The sequence below is a fragment of the Papio anubis genome, chromosome 3 (genome assembly GCF_008728515.1).
Source record: "Papio anubis isolate 15944 chromosome 3, Panubis1.0, whole genome shotgun sequence".
NCBI classification, from domain to species: Eukaryota; Metazoa; Chordata; class Mammalia; order Primates; family Cercopithecidae; genus Papio; species Papio anubis.
In genome coordinates this window covers 117,723,205-117,743,574 of record NC_044978.1, presented here as the reverse complement: position 1 = coordinate 117,743,574, position 20,370 = coordinate 117,723,205, and the positions used below count along the sequence as shown (strand labels likewise).

General features: G+C 38.2%; 1 protein-coding gene across 1 annotated transcript; it reads left to right on the top strand.

Annotated features, from left to right (window-relative positions):
* Positions 1–15,371: 15,371 nt before the first annotated feature.
* LOC101025966 lies at positions 15,372–19,650 on the top strand. The gene is made up of 4 exons (XM_003898769.4): positions 15,372–17,695; positions 17,794–17,917; positions 18,031–18,114; positions 18,927–19,650. Exons 1-4 carry the CDS (start codon positions 17,263–17,265, stop codon positions 19,078–19,080), a joined length of 795 nt encoding a protein of 264 aa, XP_003898818.2. The 5' UTR covers positions 15,372–17,262; the 3' UTR covers positions 19,081–19,650.
* The last annotated feature ends 720 nt before the right edge of the window (positions 19,651–20,370 follow it).

Here is a 20,370-nt window from a genome sequence, read left to right as displayed (position 1 = left end):
TTGCCAGGTGTGGTGGTGCATGTTTTTAATCAGCTACTCAGGAGGCTGAGGCAGGATAATTGCTTGAACCCAGGAGGTGGAGGTTGCACTGAGCCAAGATCATGCCACTGCACTAAAGCCTGGGTGACAGAGCAAGGCTCCATCTCAAAAAAAAAAAAAAAAAAAAAAAAAGATATATCCAAGACTGGCTAAGAAAAATATGTTTAATGGACTCACAGTTCCACATGGCTGGGGAGGCCTCACAATCATAGCAGAATGCAAAGGGAGAGCAAAGGAACATCTTACATGGCAGCAGGCAAGAGCTTGTGTGCAGAGGAACTGCCCTTTATAAAATCATCAGATGTTGTGAGATTTATTCACTATTACAAGAACAGCATAGGAAAATGCAAATGCACCCCCATGATTCAGTTACCTCCCACTGAGTCCCTCCATGACATGTGGGGATTACCAGGACTACAGTTCAAGGTGAAAATTGGGTTCCAACATAGCCAAACCATATAAATGATGCAATCGAATTAGAAATGAATACTAAGAAATTCACTCAAAATTATACTTTTACATGAAAATGCAATAATCTGCTCCTGAATGACTCTCAGGTAAGTTATAAAATTAAAGCAGAAATGAAACATTTATTGAAACTACTAAGAACAAAGAGACAACATAGCAAAATTTCTGGGACACAGCCAAGGCAGTGTTAAGAGGGAAATTTATAGCACTAAATGTCTACATCAAAAAGTTAGAAAAATATTAATTTAAAAATGTAACATCACAACTAAAAGAACTAGGGAAGTAAATCAACCCCAAAGCTGGCAAAAGACAAGAAATAACCAAAATCAGAGTTGAACTGAAGGGGATTAAGACATGAAATACCATTCAGAATATCAACAAATTCAGGAAGTGGTTTTTGAAAAAATTAATCATATGGATAGACGACTAGCTAAACCAATAAAGAAGAAAGAAGAGAAGATTCAAATAAACACAATCAGAAACAACAAGGGAGATTTTACCACTGACCCCCAGAAAGGCAAACAACCATCAGATAATATTATGAACACCATTACATAAACTAGAAAATCTAGAAGAAATAGATAAATCCCTGGATGCACACACCCTCCCCAGTATGAACCAGAAAGAAATTGAATCCCTGAACAGATCAATAATAAGCTCTGAAATTGAGGCAATAATAAATAGTCTATCAACCAAAATAAGCCCAGAGCCAGACAGATTCACAACTGATTACATCAGATGTACAAAGAAGAGCTGGTACCCTTCCTACTAAAATAATTCCAAAAAATTGTGGAGGAGAGACTTCTCTTTAATTCATTCTATGAGACCAGCATCATTCTGATACCAAAACCTGGCAGAGATACAACAACAACCAAAAAAGGAAATTCAAGCCAATATCCTTGATGAACATCAATGCAAAAATTCTCAACAAAATACTGGCAAACCAAATCCAGCAGCACATCAAAAAGCTTATCTGCCACAATTAAGTAGGCTTTATCCCTGGGATGCAAGGTTGGTTCAACATATGCAAATCAATAAATATGATTCATCAAGTAATCAGAACTAAAGACAAACACCACATGATTTTCTCAATAGATGCAGAAAAGGCATTTGATAAAATTCAATACCCACTCATGTTAATAACAAAAGCCATATATGACAAAGCCACAGCCAACATCACACTGAATGGGCAAAGGCTGGAAGCATTCCCCTTCTAAATCAAAACAAGATGAGGATGCCCTCTCTCACTACACCTATTCAACAGAGTATTAGAAAAAATACCAGGTAACCCAGCAATCACATTACTGGGTATATACTCAAGGGAATATAAATCATTCTATTAAAAAAACACATGCACACATATGTTCATTCCAGTGCTATTCATAATAGCAAAGATATGGAATCAACTTAAATGACCATGTAGACTGGATAAAGAAAATATTGTTACATATACACCATGGAATACTATGCAGCAAAAATAAAGAACAAGCTTATGTACTTTGCAGGAATATGGATGGAACTCGAGCCCATTTTCCTTGGCAAATCAATGCAGGAACAGAAAATCAAAAACCACATGTTGTCACTTACAAGTGGGAGCTAAATGATGAGAACACATGGACACATATAAGGAACCAACACACACTAAGGCCTATTGGAAGATGGAGTTAGGGTGGGAGGAGAAAAAGGATCAGAAAAAATAGCTAATGGCTACTAGGCTTAATATCTGGTTGATGAAATAATCTCTACAACAAACCCCTAAGACACAAGTTTGCCTATATAACAAACCTGCACATGTACCCCTGAACTTAAAATAAAATAAAAAATAAAGAAAGAAAGAAAGAGAAAGATTACAAACTAACAATCTAACAACATGCCTCAAAGAACTAGAGAAGCAAGAATAAGCCAACTCCAAAATTAACATAGGAAAGGAAATAATAAAAATCAGAAAAGAACTAAAAGAAATAGAGACAAAAGTGCAAAGGGTCAACAAAAAATGTTGGTTATTCAAAAAAATAAACAAAATTGATGAACCACTAACTAGATTATCCAAGAAGAGAGGAGACAAAATCAGAATAAACAAAATAATAAGCAAATAAAGAGACATTACAAGTGATACAACAGAAATACAAAAGATCATTATGAACCACTATAGATTAACAAACTGGAAAACCTATAGGAAATGGAAAAATTCTTGAAAATATACAATGTACAAAGATTAAATCAGGGAGAAATAGAAAATGTGAACAGACCAATAATGAGTAGCTAGATTGAGTCTGTAACAAAAAGTCTCCCAACAAAGAAAAGCCCAGAATCATACAAAATCATAAAAACATTCTACCAGCCAGGCACAGTGGCTCATGCCTGTAATCCCTGCACTTTGGGAGGCTGAGGCAGGCAGATCACAAGTTCAGGAGATTGAGACCATCCTGGCTAACACGATGAAACTTTGTCTCTACTAAAAATGCAAAAAAATTAGCCAGGCATGGTGGCGGTGCCTGTAGTCCCAGCTACCTGGGAGGCTGAGGCAGGAGAATGGCATGAACCCAGGAGGCAGAGCTTGCAGTGAGCCAAGATTGTGCCACTGCACTCCAGCCTGGGTGACAGAGTGAGACTCCATCTAAAAAAAAAAAAAAAGACTCTACTAAATGTACAAAGAAATAACACCAATTCTCCTGAAACTATTTCAAAAATTTGAAGGGGAGAGTATTCACCCTAAGTCATTCTAAGCCACCAGCATTACCCTAATGTCAAAACTATAGGCCGATATCCCTGAAGAATATAGACATCAAATCCTCAACAAAATACTAGCAAACCAAATAAAACATTATATCCGAAAGATAATACATCATAATCAGGTTCAATTCATATCATGGATGCAAGGATGGTTCAATATATGCAAATCAATAAATGTGATATATTACATCAACAGTATGAAGTACAAAAAACATATGATTGCCTCAATAAATGTAGAAAAAATCATTTGATAAAATGCACTATCTCATCATAATAAAAACTCTCAACAGATAGGAATAGAGGAAACATACACCAAAATAATAAATGCCATATATACTAAACCCACAGCTAACATCACACTGATTGGAAAAACGTGGAAAGCCTTTTCTCTATGATTTAAAGCAATACAAAGATGCCCACTTTCACCACTTCTTTGCAATATAGTAATATAAGTCCCAGCCAGAGGCAATCGGGTAAGAGAAATAAATAAAAGCCAACCAAATTGGAAAAGAGGAAGGCAAATTGTCCCAATTTGCTAATGATATGACGTTATATGTAGAAAAACCTAATGACTCTATCAACAAAACTTTAGATTTGATAAATGAACTCAGTAAACTTGCAAGATACAAGATCAAATACAAAAATCAGTAGCCTTTCTATACACCAATATTTATCTACCAAGAATGAAATCAAGATGGCAATCTCATTTACAATACCTACAAAAAATTAAACTACCCTGTAATAAATTTAACAAGGAAGTGAAAGATCTCTACAAGGAAAACTGCAAAATGCTGATGAAAGATATTGAAGATGACACAGACAAATGGAAAGACATTTCATGCACATGAATCAGAGGAATTAATATTATTAAAATGACAATACTGCTTAAATAAATCTAAAGATTCAATGCAGCCCCTATCAAAATACCAGTGTAACTGTTGCTGCAAGTCAGGGACCCCGAAAAGAGGGACCCGCTGGAGCCATGGCAGAAGAACATAAATTGTGAAGATTTCATGGACATTTTTTAGTTCCCCAAATTAATACTTTTATAATTTCTTATGCCTACCTTTACTGCAATCTCTGAACATAAATTGTGGAGATTTCATGGACATTTATTACTTCCCCAATCAACACTCTTATAATTTCCTATGCCTGTCTTTACTTTAATCACTTAATCCCATCATCTTCATAAGCTGAGGATGTATGTCGCCTCAGGACCCTGTGATGATTGTGTTAACTCACAAATTGTTTGTAGAGCATGTGTGTTTGAACAACATGAAATCTGAGCACCTTAAGAACAGGGTAACAGTGATGTTCAGGGAACAAAGGAGATAACCATTAGGTCTGGCTGCCTGAGAGCCAGGCAGAACATAGCCATATTTCTCTTCTTTTAAAAGCAAATAGGAGAAATATTGCTGAATTATTTTTCTCAGCAAGGAACAGCCCTGAGAAAGAGAATGCATGCCTAGGGGTAGGCCTCTGAAATGACCACTCTGGGAATGTCTGTCTTTTATGGTTGTAGATAAGGGATGAAATAAGCCCCAGTCTCCACTAGCACTCCTAGGCTTATTAGGATGAGGAAATTCCCACCTAATAAATTTTGGTCAGACCGGTTGTCTGCTCTCAAACCCTGTCTCCTGATAAGATGTTAGCAATGAATATATGTGTCCAAAATTTCATTAGCAATTTTAATTTCACCCCGGTCCTGTGATCTTGCCCTGCCTCCATTTTCCTTGTGATATTTTATTACCTTGTGAATCATGTGATCTCTGTGACCCACTCTATTCGTACACTCTGTCCCCGTTTGAAAATCACTAATAAAAACCTGCTGGTTTTGAGGCTTGTGGGACATCATGGAACCTGCCAACATGTGATGTCTCCCCTAGACACCCAGCTTTAAAATTTCTCTCTTTTGTACTCTTTCCCTTTATTTCTCAGACCAGCTGACACTTAGGGAAAATAGAAAAGGACTCATGTTGAATTATCAAGGTGGGTTCCCCTGATATCTGGCAGCCAAAATGGTCTTTCTTTTTCCTAAATGCATGTGGGAACCCAATTCCCTTTGTTAGGTGTAGGGAAACATCAGCAGTTTGGCCCATAGAGACGCTTGTTTGATTCCCTGATGACTGGTGAGTAGTCTGTGTATGGTCTGGGTTAACTATGGGTCACATGGAGTATAAACATTATATTTATCTCTTCTATATTAAACTCCGGTTAAAACAGAAAAGAGTTCAAGTGCCCATGGAAAATATGGTCACTCTGTTCAGGGCAGTGGTAAAATTCTGTCCTTGGTTTCCTGAAAAAGGAACCTTAGATGTAGACCTGTTAAAACAGGGAAGGGTCCGAGTAACCATGGATAATATGGTCTCTCTATTCAGGGCAGTGGGAAAATGCTGTCCTTGGTTTCCTGAAAAAGGAACCATATAAGTAAAACTATGGGATTGTGTTGGTTCAACATTCTGGGAACTGGTCTCGACAAGGAATTATGTTCCTGTCACTGGGGTGATTGGGCTTTGGTAAGTGCCCTCCTAATACCTGCTCAACTTTCCTCTCCCACACAACCTTCATTATCTGATCAGCCTCTCCCTTCAGCTACTCCTCCCCCACCTAAGGATGCTGAAAATTCAGTGTCTAACTCCTAAGACTTTGGCTTAAGTTACCCACTAATTATCTTACTTCTTTTCATGAAGAGCCAGTACTTGAAGCTCCAGGGCCATGACTCACACAGCTCTGGACTATAGATATGCTAATTCTTCTCTCTTCAAACCTCTTGCCTCAGCTAATGGCTCCAGAACCAAACTACAATTTACCTATAATTCTCCAGGCCCTCTCCCATTTGGATTCAGGAGTGGCCACTTTCTAAAGAAAAACTGGAGGCTTTAATTCACTTGGTTCTGAAGAGTTACAACTTTAAAATGTGAAACGTTCTCTTTCCCCCTGAAATTCTGCTGTGTTTCCAGTAAAAAAGAAATCGGGCAAGTGGCGGATAGTAACCAATTTAAGGGCCATTAACGCAGTAATTAAACCTATGGAAGCCATCCAACCCAGCATGCCTGCCCCTGCTTTAATACTTAAATATTGGCCTCTCATAGTTATTGATCTTAACGATTGTTTTTTTCATATTGCTTTACATAAATCAGACTGTGAAAAATTTGCTTTTACTGTAACATTTATCAATAATCAGGAGCCTGCAGCTCATTATCAATGTAAAATACTTCCTCAGGGAATGCTGAATAGCCCTACAATCTGCCGTCTTTATGTTGGAAAAGTGCTTTCACCAGTTCAAGCCCAATTTCCCCAGACCTATATTCTTCATTACATTGATTATATTTTAATTGCTGCCCCCACTGATAAAGAACTAATTGACTGTTATCAAATTTTGAGCTGCCATGTTACAGAGGCTGGATTACACATCACTCAGGATAAAATTCAACAGACTGCTCCTGTTCAATATTTAGGAATGGTGGTCGATAAACAATGTATGCAATCTCAAAAAGTTCAAATTAGGAGAGATTCTTTAAAAATTTAAATGACTTCCAAAAATTTTTAGGTAACATTAATTATATAAGACATACTTTAGGCATTTCAACCTATGCGCTGTCTAACTTGTTTTCTATGCTGTGGAGAGATTCCAATCTATGCAGTCCCAGGACTTTGACCCCTGAGGCTACACTAGAACTGAAATTTGTAGAGGAAAGAATCCAGACCACCCAGTTATCTAGAGTACAGCCATTTCGGTCTTTTCAGCTTCTGGTTTTCACTTCATTATGCTCACCTACTGAACTAATAGTTCAACATAATGATTTAGTGGAGTGGTGTTTTCTTCCTCATTCTGTGTCAAAAACTTTGTCTGTTTTTCTGGACCAAAAGTCCACTGTAATTGGACATGCATGGTGTATAATACCTAAAATTTCCAGATTTGATCAGAATTTAATTGTAGTTCCTTTAAATTGGCTCGAAGTTCAAGCTGCCTTTCAACATTCCATACTGTGGCAAATTCACTTGGCTGATTTCATTGGCATTATTGATAATCATAATGCAAATAACAAATTGTTTGATTTTATAAAAATGACATCTTGGGTGGTCCCTGGATTAACCAAAGATCAGCCCATTCCTGAGGCCATTACAGCATTCACTGATGACTGCAGTAATGGCAATGCTGGTTATGTAGGTCCTACAGACAAGCTTATTTCTACCTCATATACCTCTACTCAAAAGGCAGAGTTAATTGCTATAATTACTGCCTTATAGGATTTCCCCAAACCTTTAAATATTGTCTCTGATTCTACTTAACGTGGAAAAAAGGATATGCTTGTGTTTCACCAGGACATCATCAAACAAAAACCACAGGGAAAAGATGTCCGTGTTGGAGACTTCCCTCAGATGTGGTGAGATCTGTGCCAACTCCTCAGAAGCAGGCACACCAAATCACAATGGGTCTGAATCAGTTCTCCCTAATGGCAATGGAGACCCATCTAACTAATCCCACTTCTCCTGATTACCTTTCTTTTTCTCCTTACAAACCTAAAAATCTCACCATTTCTATTAGCTTGAAAATAACATCCCTCTGTTCTCTTCCTCCTTCAGCACTCAATCTCTTTTACAATGGGTTTTATTTAATTATTCTCCTCCTTATACTTTCTGACTCACCAGTTTCCTCTCACACTGATTTACCTGTTACACAAAATTATTCTTATTGGGCTTATGTGCCTTTCCCTCCACTTATTCAACCTCTCACCTGGATAGATGCTCCTGCAGAAATCCACACTAACGATAGCGTGTGAATTCCTGGAGCTACAGATGACCATTGCCCCACTCAACCAGGAGAAGAAGGCACTGAATTTAATGTTACCATGGGTTATAAATACCCTCCTCTGTGCCTCGGACTTGCAGCTGGTTGTATCCATCTAGAAACTCAAGTCTGGGCTGCTTATCTTCCAGAGAGATCAACTACAGAGGAACCGGGACATTTGGTCTCTGGCCTCTCCCTTAAAACACATGAAAGGATGAGTAATGGGAGATACCCCTTACTTTCAATACAAGCCTGCAGGAAAACCATGCCCTAAAAAGTTTGAGGGCCCATCTAAAACTTTAATTTGGGAGGACTGTGTTAATTCACATGCAATAATATTAAAAAATAACTCGTATGGTTTAGTAATATGCTGGGCACCAATGGGCTATTTAAAAAAAATTGCTCTTCTAGTGGAAGGCAATTCCCAGAGGCTACTTATTTTATTTCTTATTGGGAGAATGAGAATCATCATTCTACTTCACATATGAGGTTCAGCTCATTCCTGCCCTTAAAATGGGAAGATAAAGGCATTATCCCTGTGAGACCTCATATGATACTCCCCATTCTGAGCCCAGAGCACTCAAAATTTTGGAAATTGGCTATTGCCATGTCTGGGCTGCGAGTATGGGAAGGGGAAACTATTCTCTCTGTTGTCCCCACTACCATTTCCTCTCTCAGTATTAACGTAGAACCAGACATTCTGCTTTACTTACCTCCTACCTGACTGTTCCCATACAGAGTTGTATTAAGCCTCCTTAGATGCTATTAGTGGGAAATATCAAAATTTGGATGAACAATCAAACAGTCCATTGCATTGTCATTTACACACTTGTATTAACTCCCATTTTGACTCCAGGAAAAGTGTAATGTTGGTTTGAGCTCAAGAAGGAATCTGGATTCTGGTAACTTTGCCCAGACCTTGGGAATCCTCCCCTTCAATACATTTAGTTAATGAAGTGTTACGGAGAATTCTAAAAAGATCTAAGAAATTTGTTTTCACTTTAATTGTTGTGATCATTGGCCTAATTATAGTCACTGCAATGGCCACCACTGTTGGAATGGCATTACACCAATCTATTCAAATGGCTCATTTTGTTAACAATTGGCAAGCCAATTCCACCCAAATGTGGAATTATCAACAAGGCAGTGATCAAAAATTGGCTAATCAAATTAATGATTTAAGACAGTCTGTTATTTGGCTTGGATATCAGGTAGTGAGTCTTGAATATCACATGCAAATGCAGTGAGATTGGAACACTTTGGATTTCCATATCACCCCGTATTCCTACAATGAGACTAATAATTCATGGGAAATGGTCAAAGGACACCTTCTGGGTAGGAAAGATAATTTATCATTGGACATAACTAAATTAAAGAAATACATTTTTGAAGCCTCTCAAGCTCACTTGTCCATTCTGCCTGGAGTTGAGGTGTTAGATGAGGTGGCAGAAAATCTTTATGGACTAAACCCCACGACTTGGATTAAGTCTATTGGGGGTTCCACTGTAGTAAATTTTGGAATTATGTTTTTCTGTTTAATCAGCTTGACTTTAGTGTGCCGGACCAAAGAATCCTTCATCAAAATCGAGAGAATGAACAAGCCTTCATCACCCTGGCACATTTATATAAAAAGAAAGGGAGAGATGTTGCAGGAAGATGGTGACCCTGAACAGAGGGACCAGCTGAAGTCATGGCAGAAGAATATAAATTGTGAAGATTTCATGGACATTTATTGGTTCCCCAAATTAACACTTTTTATAATTTCTTATACCTGTTTACTGCAGTCTCTGAACATAAATTATGAAGATTTCATGGACATTTATTACTTCTCCAATCAATACTCAAATAATTTCCTATGCCTGTCTTTAATTACTTAATCCTGTCATCTTCAAAAGCTAAGGATGTATATTGCCTCAGGACCCTGTGATGATTGCGTTAACTGCACAAATTGTTTGTAGAGCATGTGTGTTTGAACAATATGAAATCTGGACACCTTAAGAACAGGGTAACAGTGATGTTCAGGGAACAAGGGAGATAACCATTAGATCTGGCTGCCTGAGAGCAGGGCAGAACATAATCATATTTCTCTTCTTTCAAAAGCAAATAGGAGAAATATTGCTGAATTCTTTTTCTCAGCAAGGAACAACCCTGAGAAAGAGAATGTGTGCCTAGGGGTAGGCCTCTAAAATGGCTGCTCTAGGGACGTCTGCCTTTTATGGTTGTAGATAAGGGATGAAATAAGTCCCAGTCTCCGGTAGTGCTCCCAGCCTCATTAGGATGAGGAAATTCCCACTTAATAAATTTTGGTCATACTAGTTGTCTGTTCTCAAACGCTGTCTCCTCATAAATGTAATCAATGACAATGCATGCCCGAAACTTCACTAGCAATTTTAATTTCACCCTAATCCTGTGATCTCGCCCTGCCTCCATTTTCCTCATGATATTTTATTACCTTGTGAAGCATGTGATCTCAGTGACCCACACTCTATTCATACACTCTCTCCCAGTTTGAAAATCACTAATAAAAACTTGCTGGTTTTGCAACTTGTGGGGCATCACAGAACCTGCTGACAAATGATGCCTCTCCTGGACAGTCAGTTTTAAAATTTCTCTCTTTTGTACTCTTTCCATTTATTTCTCAGACCAGTCAACACTTAGGGAAAATAGAAAAGGACTCAGGTTGGATTATCAGGGATAGGTTCCCCCAATAATTCACAGACTTAGAAAAATCAAACCTAAAATTTATACGAAATCCAAACAGAGCCCAAATAGCCAATGAAATCCTGAACAAAAAGAACAAAGTAAAAAGGATAAGATTACCTTACTTCAAAATATATTACATGATTATAGTTATCAAAGCTGCATAGTATTGGTATAAAAATAGACACATAGACCTATTGAATAGAATAGAGAACCCAGAAATAAAGCCACATATTTACAGCCAACAGATCTTCAACAAAGACGGTGAGAACCTACATTAGCAGGAGGATGTGCTATTCAATAAGTAGTTCTGGGAAAATTGGATAGCCATGGGAAAGTGGACTCCTAATCCTCAACATATGCAAAAGAAACCCCACAAAAACATTAAATACTTAGCTATAAAACCTGAAACTATAAAAATATTAGAAGAAAATCTGGGAAAAATTCTCCTGGACATTGGTCTAAGCAAATAATTTATGACTAAGATTTCAAAAGCACAGACAAGAAAAATAAAAATAAATAAATGGCACTTAATTAAAATAAAAAGCTTCTGTACAGCAAAAGAAGTAATAAATAGAGGGAAGAAACAACCTGTCAAACGGGAGAACACTTTGCAAGCTAGTCTTTCAACAGTGGACTAGTATCTAGACTATACAAGAAAAACAACTTAACAGGAAAAAAAACCATTAAAAAAGTGGGCAAAGGAAATGAGACATTTCATTTCTCAAAAGAAGACAAACAAATAATCAACAGGTATATGAAAATATACTCAACATCACTAATTATCAGAGAAACACAAATGAAACCCACAATGAGGTATAATCTGAATCCAATCAGAATGGCTATTATCAAAAAGACAGAAAATGACAGATGTTGAGGAGAATGCAGAGAAAAGAGAATTTTTATGCACTGTTCATGGAAATGTAAACTAGTACAGTCACTATGGAAAACAGTATGAAAATTTCTCACAAAGCTAAAAATAGGATTACCATTTGATCCAGCAATCCCACCCCTGGGTATCTACCCAAAGGAAAATAAATCAATATATCAAAAGGATATCAGCACTCACATGTTTATTACAGGACTGACTGCTCACAATAGAAAAGATATATAATCAACCTAATTGCCCATCAACAGTTGAATAAATAAAGCAAATATGTATATATATGAATACAATTCAGCCATGAAAAGAATGAAATTATGTCAATTAAAGAAACATGAGTGGAACTGGAGATCATTATCTTAAGTGAAATGAACCAGGCACTTACAGACAAATATTGCCTGTTCTCAATTATATGTAGAAGCTAAACATTTGAACACATGACGGCAGGGAGAAGTAAAATAAATTAGAGATACTGAGAAGCATGAAAGGGAGGGAAGGGAAAGAATGAAAAAAAAATGGGTTAAAGAGTATAAGCATATGGTAAGACAAATGGAAGAAATTCAATGTTTGAGAGCAGAGTAGGATGACTGTATTTAATAAAAATGTGTTTGACTTTGGTGATAGATACCCTGCATACTTTGACTTGATAATTGTGCATTACATTTAACAAAATTTCTCATGTACCCCAGCATTTGTGGTGAGAGGCAATAAAATCTGAAAGCAAGGCAGACAACAAGCAGAGTTGGAACAATCAGTTTTACTAATAAGCTGTGTTGGAGAATTAATCTTCTTTTCTCATTCTAGGGCTGACCATAGGAACTATTAGGAAATAAAGAATAAAGCAATTTGTACTTACCTCCATCACAATACCTATTAAATTGTACTGTGATTATTCATTTATCTGACTGTTTTTCTACTGTAAAACAGCCAGTAAGGGCCAAGCCTAGTCCATATCTTCATTCCATATTTCAGAAAAATGCATAATAGAATAGGAGCTAAAAAATATTTGTCAAATATTAACTACATGAAGAGGAATAATACTGTAGTTAGCAATACAATGCAATGATGCAGTCTAGTGTTGACGATAAGGCATTCAGCCAACAGAAAGTTGGTTGAACATTAAAAATACTGTTTTCCCAACTCCTGACCATGCTAGGCTCACAGATCTTGCCAAGTTATTTATAGACATTATGACATGCTCATGCCATTTGTCTCATAAGTGATTTGTTTGGCATTTCATTACAGTCACATTTGTAACTATTAGGGACTCTATTAAGAGTTCCCCTCATCTGTCCATTCACATAGTCCAATCATACACAGATGCTACAATATATGCTCACTAAATATTATTTGATAGTAGATATTTACTGTAATGTGCAACATACAGATGGTATATTATACACAACCAAGTTCTTGTGTCTCCACTTTCACCATAATTCCCATAGTATGTAATTAAATCTTCTATTTCTTTAGTATCCGTAACTACTTCAAAAATGTCAATCAATGAACTAACTCAATCACACACCAGCAAAGTCGTCCTTCTGAAATCAGGGTTGTTCAGAAGTCTCTTCTGAATATATGAACAGAGCCCAGAAAGAAAAAAATTAAACCAAAAATATTCCTGACCAAAAAATTAGAGGATAAGGAACATTGAAAAATACTATGGCAGGATATTTAAGTCAAGTTTTTATGATTATTCAAACTTTTCTTAGCTGAAGTCTATGTTTTTATGCTATGTATGCTATTTTTCCATTTGTGGTTTATACATTCATCTCTCAGCTTCCTAAATGTTATTTCCAGAATATCAAGTCATAATGATGTTTTAATTTCCAAAACAAATTTATTATGTTATTATTTCCAAGAGAAGTTTTCTCATTTCCTTACTCTTTCGCAATTTTGGCAGTCCTGTATTTCAGATTTTTTTTACATTATGTGATCATAGTATCATTTATTTAATTAATAACCAGTTCTGAATAGTTCAGGAAAGGATCTTAGGAAAATGGAGCGGCAAAACAATGTATAAAACACTTTTAAAAGCCAATAACCTCCCCCTTACCCCCCAAGAAAACTGACAAAATCTAATATATTGAATGATTCTCAATGATAACCGAATGATTTTAAGTATTTGTAGATGGATCATGTCATCAGATTATCATGCCAGAAACAGAAAAATAAACAATCTAGCATTGCAAAAGAAAGTAGACAGGCTAAATAAAATTTTGCATTAGAAGTTGGACTTTATCCAACTTTACCTCTTCTACTAAATTTATCACTGTGCCTTATACACATAGATTAATTTAAAAACGTGTGGGAAGTGTACCTATTATCTTCTCACTTTCTGTCTATATAATGAACCTTGAATTAGCTGGCTCCTCCCATCCTCCATGAGACAGATGATCCATAAAGACCAAGCACAGATACTCCAGCTCCATCTGGGACAAACTCCCTTGCTTTATTTCTGACATTTCTCCTATTCTGTTCCAGACTTAAGCAGCTCAGGTCTTCTGGCTTTGAATGCCTTTGCAGGTCCCATCTGTGTTCTTTGAACTTGGCAGAAATTAGCTTCAGAGATATCTAAGCCAAGGTTCATATTCTGAAATGAGCTGTCCCAGGTAAGATACTTTTCCTTAGCTCTTACTCTAAAATTTAAACTCTGGCTCTGGCCCAGCTGTATCATCTGGGTTTACTTAGGTCTACTGAGAGGTTTTATTCGGTACTGAGAGGTGAAAAAGGCAACAAAAAACAAGGACATGCTGCAGTCCTTCAAGGGCAATTTCCATATGTACTCACCTCAGGACACTTTGATTCTAAAACAGTGGCCCAAAGCCATTCATTTATGCATTATTTCAACAAATATTTGTAGAGTGCTTAGTATGAACCAGAGTCATTGGAGACAAACAGGGATGAGGTTTTACAGCTTTCCTGCAGAGTACATAATCCACAATGGGAGTATGTAAGCCTACGATGTGCTATTAAGTCCTATGTTTATTGAAGAAAAGCAAGCAAATTTTCAGCGACCCATTAAAGTCGGTTTCATAGAGAAACGTGAAGAGAGATTAGAGAGAGAAAAAAACTCTTCATGCCTTGCTATGATAAACTTTATACAGTGTACATGTATTACAACTACCATTAGAAAACAAAACATTTACATTTTTCAAATTTTAAAGAATCAATTTCATATTTCTAGGCCAGTTTATCATCAAATCCCCCAAAAAGGGTAATAATAAAAGGGGTAATCACACAACCTTTCAATCATTCATGAGTGAGTCACATACTTTATAACCTGGAAATTATATGTCATTTCTTACCCCCAATACAAATTTGAATTTCTTAATTCTCTGGGTTTTTCTCTTAGGATCATGCTCAAGTACTTTTTAATATAGTCATGGATTTTGTACATCTCTTCCAATAAATAAGATGGAGTTTTTATATTTAAACTTCTTTTTACAGATAAAGTGTTTGAAACTGGGGCTACAAAATAAATCAAGGATCTGTCTCAACAGTAAAATATGTCCCCCCTCCCATCTAAGTGCATCTCCTAGTAAAGTACAGATGTATCTTCCTTTCTGAAAGTCAGATATGGAAAATTTAATTTCATGTTAATTTTTTGTAAATTCCTGAGTTTATTTTTTAATTTATCTTTTAAGCGAAAGCAAGTTTATTAGAGAAATACAGAAGCGAAAGAATGGCTGTTCCATAGGCAGAGCAGCCTTGAGTTTGTGTGTGTGTGTGTGTGTGTGTGTGTTTTGTCTTTTTTTTTTTTTTTAAATTTAGAAGTTTGCAGCATTTATGATAGCTTGAAATGGCTGAAGACATTTACGGCACTTTGTATTTTGTCCTCCATTGCGCCAAGGCTTTTCTTGTATCCTTTCTGCCATGGAATTTAAGTAATCAGGAAAATGTTAGAAAGGAAATAATTGAAAAAGTTTGGAACAGAAATACTAATGGTAGGATCTGTTTTAAAGCAACACAACATTCTAGAACACCTTTCCACCCCTTGACCAAGATTGCTGTAATGACAGCACAGGTCCCTGTGAGCACCAGTAGCTATGAGGACATTTTGGACACTGAAATTGCATTTATATGAATAGGCTTCATTCTAGGACCTGCTTTGATTTCTTAAGGACTCACACTGCTCTATAGGTGCTGTGTATAGTTAAGTACAGTTGGGTGGCAGTAGGTATATAGAAAATTTTAAATGTAAAAAAATTAGGTAGTGAATCTTTTATTAGATCCTCTTTTCTTCTTTATAGAATAATTCATAGCAGGTTGATTTTCTGTTTAGACAACATTGGGAAAAGCTATTTCCGTTTTCTTTATTTAAAAAACTTTTATACGGCACTTAATCCATGACGACTCTTACAAATGTTGACTCATTTCTCATAACTACCTTGGGTTTAGCACACAGAGGTTAAATAATCTGCAGGTGATGCTCTGCAACTAAACGCAGGCAGCCAAGTTGTATTGCCCTGTGTTTGGCTAGGGGCAAGGGCTCTTATGCCTTGAACTGGGCTGCGCAGAGCTCTGTACTCTAGGCAGAGGCCATTCCTTTCTCCTCTCTTCTCTCTGTTTTACTCCATGTCTCAGAGAGGTCTGAAACTGACTTGGAGATTCACACTAAAGCCCTCTAAAACCTGATGATGAATCAAAATAAATTCTCTAAAACTGTGGAAAAAGTGATAGAGGCGTCGGGTTAAAAGGCTGAAATTCATGATCAGAAAGCGGCAATGCCTATGTTTCCAGAGAAAGCAGGTCCAACATCAAATACCAGAGAGTCTGATAGTAAATGGAACGTGCCTCTATGTGGGATCTGGTGTTCGTATTTCATCTGAACGGATATCTGCTGCTTCAGTGGGAAGAGTGATTGCACACCAGGTACCCACATCCCAGTGTCATGTGCTGTGCCGTCCAAAGTCAGAGAACCAGAAATAGTCCATGAGACTGCCGGACCCAGCAAGTCCTTCATGTCATAGATCAAATCTGTGACATATGGGAGTGACAGCCAGTGCCCAGCTTCAGAGTGATAGCCAATTCCATTATGTCATATATCAAATCTGAACCTCTGGTAGGGGGAGAAGGAGATCTCTAGGAACTTTTGGAAGTCCCAATATTTCAGAGGGAAGAAGGAAGTTATGCAGGATAGGAAAAAAAGAGGTCATGTTACAGCCTGGGCTTCCACTGAAACTAACACTGAATTCGACTTTTGACTGATAATCTGTTGCCACCAAATGGAAAACGTAAACAAGATATTCCATGTGTGATTAGAGAATATGCAACACAAGGAACAAGCAGAACATTCTTCTCTGGAATCTGACATGATGGCTGCTGTATTTTTACAGGGAGCATTGATTTCAGATATATGTGAAATATGCTAAACCGAAAAGCAGAGACTGAATACAGAGAAAGGTTAATTAGATAGAGAATACGATATCTAGAAGATAGCTAGCCAAACAAAATCTAGCCTTCTAGGCCCTCCTTAATTTCTCTTAAATCCCGCATCCCAACCCTATTAACTAAGTAGTTATCACTGTCTTCTAAAGAGTTCGTGACTCCCTTGTTGTGGTTCTCAGGGATCCGTCCCAGCTCTTACTCTCCTCCCTGTCCAGAGTCCTTCCCCGCAGGCGGTATTTCCAGCGAGGTGGACTCAATGCCCTTCCAGGGATTTGGAGCAGAAGCGAATATCCCACAGTCCACGGGAGTTACTCTGGAAGGCGAACCGGGGAGGCGGCACCAGTGGGTAACCAGCCACCGCCCACCACCCGCCACCCAGGGGGCAGGGCCAGCCCTTTTCTTGCGTACTCGGGATCGACCTGGAGCTCCGAGAATTTCCCTGACCCAGGGGTTCCAGACTTTTCAGCCCCAACCATGCATTAAAACGGTTCACCGATCTCGCGCAGCCACAGAGCCTGGGCTGCAGGCACCTCCCTGTCAGTTCCCCTGCTCCTCGCACCGCCGCCCGACCAGCCTTCTGAGCCTGATGGCCTGCGCCGCACCCCACGCTGCCCCCGGCCCTCCCCGGCTCCTGCGGGTGGCGCTGCTGCTGCTCGTGCTCCTGGTGGCCACCTGCCGGCGCGCGGCAGGTGGGTCCCGGCGCCCTAGGGTCCCCGGGGCGAGACACAGCTGGGGTGACGCCCCGCGCCAACAGTCCCGCTCAGCCAGCGAGTCTCTTCTTCCGTAGGAGCACCCGTGGTCACTGAACTGCGCTGCCAGTGCTTGCAGACCTTGCAGGGAATTCACCCCAAGAACATCCGAAGTGTGAACGTGACGTTCCCTGGACCCCACTGCACCCAAACCGAAGTCCTGTAAGTCCGGCGCTGCGCTTCCGCTGCCACCGCCCGCGTCCCAGACCCTCCTGCTGCCCCAACCCTGTCCCCAGCCCGACCTCCTGCCTCACGAGATTCCCTTCCCTCTGCAGAGCCGCACTCAAGAATGGGCAGAAAGTGTGTCTCAACCCCACAGCACCCATGGTTCAGAAAATCATCCAAAAGACGCTGAACAGGTGAGTTTGCATGTACACAGGCTACTGGGGCCGTTGGTCAGAAATACTGGCATCTGGCCCCAAAAAATAAAATAAGGGAAACCCGGGGGTTAGTTGAAGGACTAGAAATGTGATTATTATTTTCACAGTTAAAGTTGCCATTAAGGTTATTAATCTGCTCTGGTGCCAGAGGATATTTCAGTACTTCAGTGCCCTCCATTCCCGGGCCTAACCCCTACTGAAATAAGTGAGGATAAATGTGCCTTTCTCTAAGATTATGTGAATTTGGCTAATGATGCTAAAATGCCTCCTACCTATTTCAGGATGTTTGTCTCACTCCCTCATGGGCATCAGACCTGAAAAGTGAACCCCCCTGATTTGGGGGCACAGTGGGACTCTTAACTCTCCCTGGTGAAAAGTAGAGACTTTCCAGTCAGACCCTCATGAGTCGTTCATGTCTGGGCTGTACCTGTCAGTATCCTGAGTCTTAACAAAATCTGAAAACAATAATAGCTACTTCAAAACGTTTGCTGTGAACCTTAGGTGAGGTCATGCATGTAGATTTTTAACCTATTTATAACCCTTGTTTCACTTTTTGAAGCAAATAATACAGTTATGACCACAGGTCCACTATTTCTAGTTAAATAGCATCCCAGAGCCTGGGGCTTTATTTGGCTACACAGAACAACTTTCCTACAAGTAATAACCACTTAGTGTGGGCTAGGAGGAACGATCACGTTTGAAAAACCCTAGAAGGTAAGGATCTAAGGTGGGAAAAATGGTCGGTGGGATCAGTTTCCTGAGTACCTACTAACAGCATTTTTTCATCACAGTGGCAACGCTAACGGACCTAGAGAGAAGGAGAAAGCATATCCGCTACAATTCCTAAAGGAGTCTATTCTTAGAGGAATCAAAGTGAAAGAAGAAAAACAATTAGCTCCTGGGCGCACTTGGACTGTGTTTAATGTGTTTAACTGCTTCTTATGAAGGTACTTCTAATTATTGATATATGTATGTATGTATGTATTTTTCAAAGCTTGTCTATTAAAGTTCTTTCTGATATTGAAAAATATGAATGTATTTGGTAATTCACTGTACTGTCATTTTGAAAGGTATTTTTGTGTTAAACCAAAGTTCAGTCTTTACTGTCATCTAACTTGACGATGATGGATTTTACATGTTCTCCATTAATTAAATGGTGGGAAAGAGATCACATCATGCCAGACATTGTGATAGCAGCTAAAAATAAATAGTGGGGATCCAAGCCAATAGTCAGATCACTGTTAAGATAAATGCATGTATGTCCCATCTATTTTTGTAACTGTTTAGAAGAATGTCAGTTGTTATTTATCAAAACTGTCAAGATTTCTGATGTTGAAGCTATAAAAACTACAATGTTCTAATTATCCTTTGGATATTTTATGTCTTCCTTGTGAGACATGATGCTTTGTTTTGTATTAATTATGTAATGTTCCTATATGATTTGGAATAATAGAGTTTATTTATCTATGTATTTTAACAGAAGAAAACCATGAAAATAAAACCTTTCTAAAAATATCATGCCTAGTTTTGTTTCATACTTTTCAACCTTTTGTTTTTCTTGAGTACTCAAGATGGTAGGACTTTACAACAGACCATGGCTCAGGTCCACTGGACAGTTGCCACTAGGCAGCATTTCCCTTGTTTCTCTCTTGTTCAAGAAAGCATATTTGATGCTTTTTCAAAGGCAGATCCCCACCTTTAAAATACATGTTTTATATAAAATATCCATCTTGTTTCACTACAACCAACCTATTATTCAATTTTACATCTTTAAAATTTTTCCAATTTTAATAGATATTTTTAAAAGAGCTCTCATTCAAATCAAGCTGTTAATGGTTTTCCGATTATGCATTTTTTTTCTTAATGAAGCTGGGAGCTACCTTGCAGTAAAGTGGATTCTTCTTTAGAACTCAAGCAATTTGTGCAATGGAAAAAAGAAAAAGAAAAAGTGAGTGCCTGAGTACTTTACATGTGTAAAGGTCTAGTTGAGAAAGGTTTCATTTTCCAACCTTAATGGAGAGATAATAATTACTGAATTGAACGCAGATCCAGTTCTTTACAGGTGTAATAATGGTTTAAACGTTTTCTAAGCCTATAAATTTGAATTCAAATTGCCCCAGAATGGCAGGAGAGTACCTAGACTCCACATTAGGAACAAAGGCTGTCATCTCATGTTAGGGAAAGATCTGAGCCTTCTGGGAAAGAACACCTTCCAAATCCAAAAAGGAGACAAAT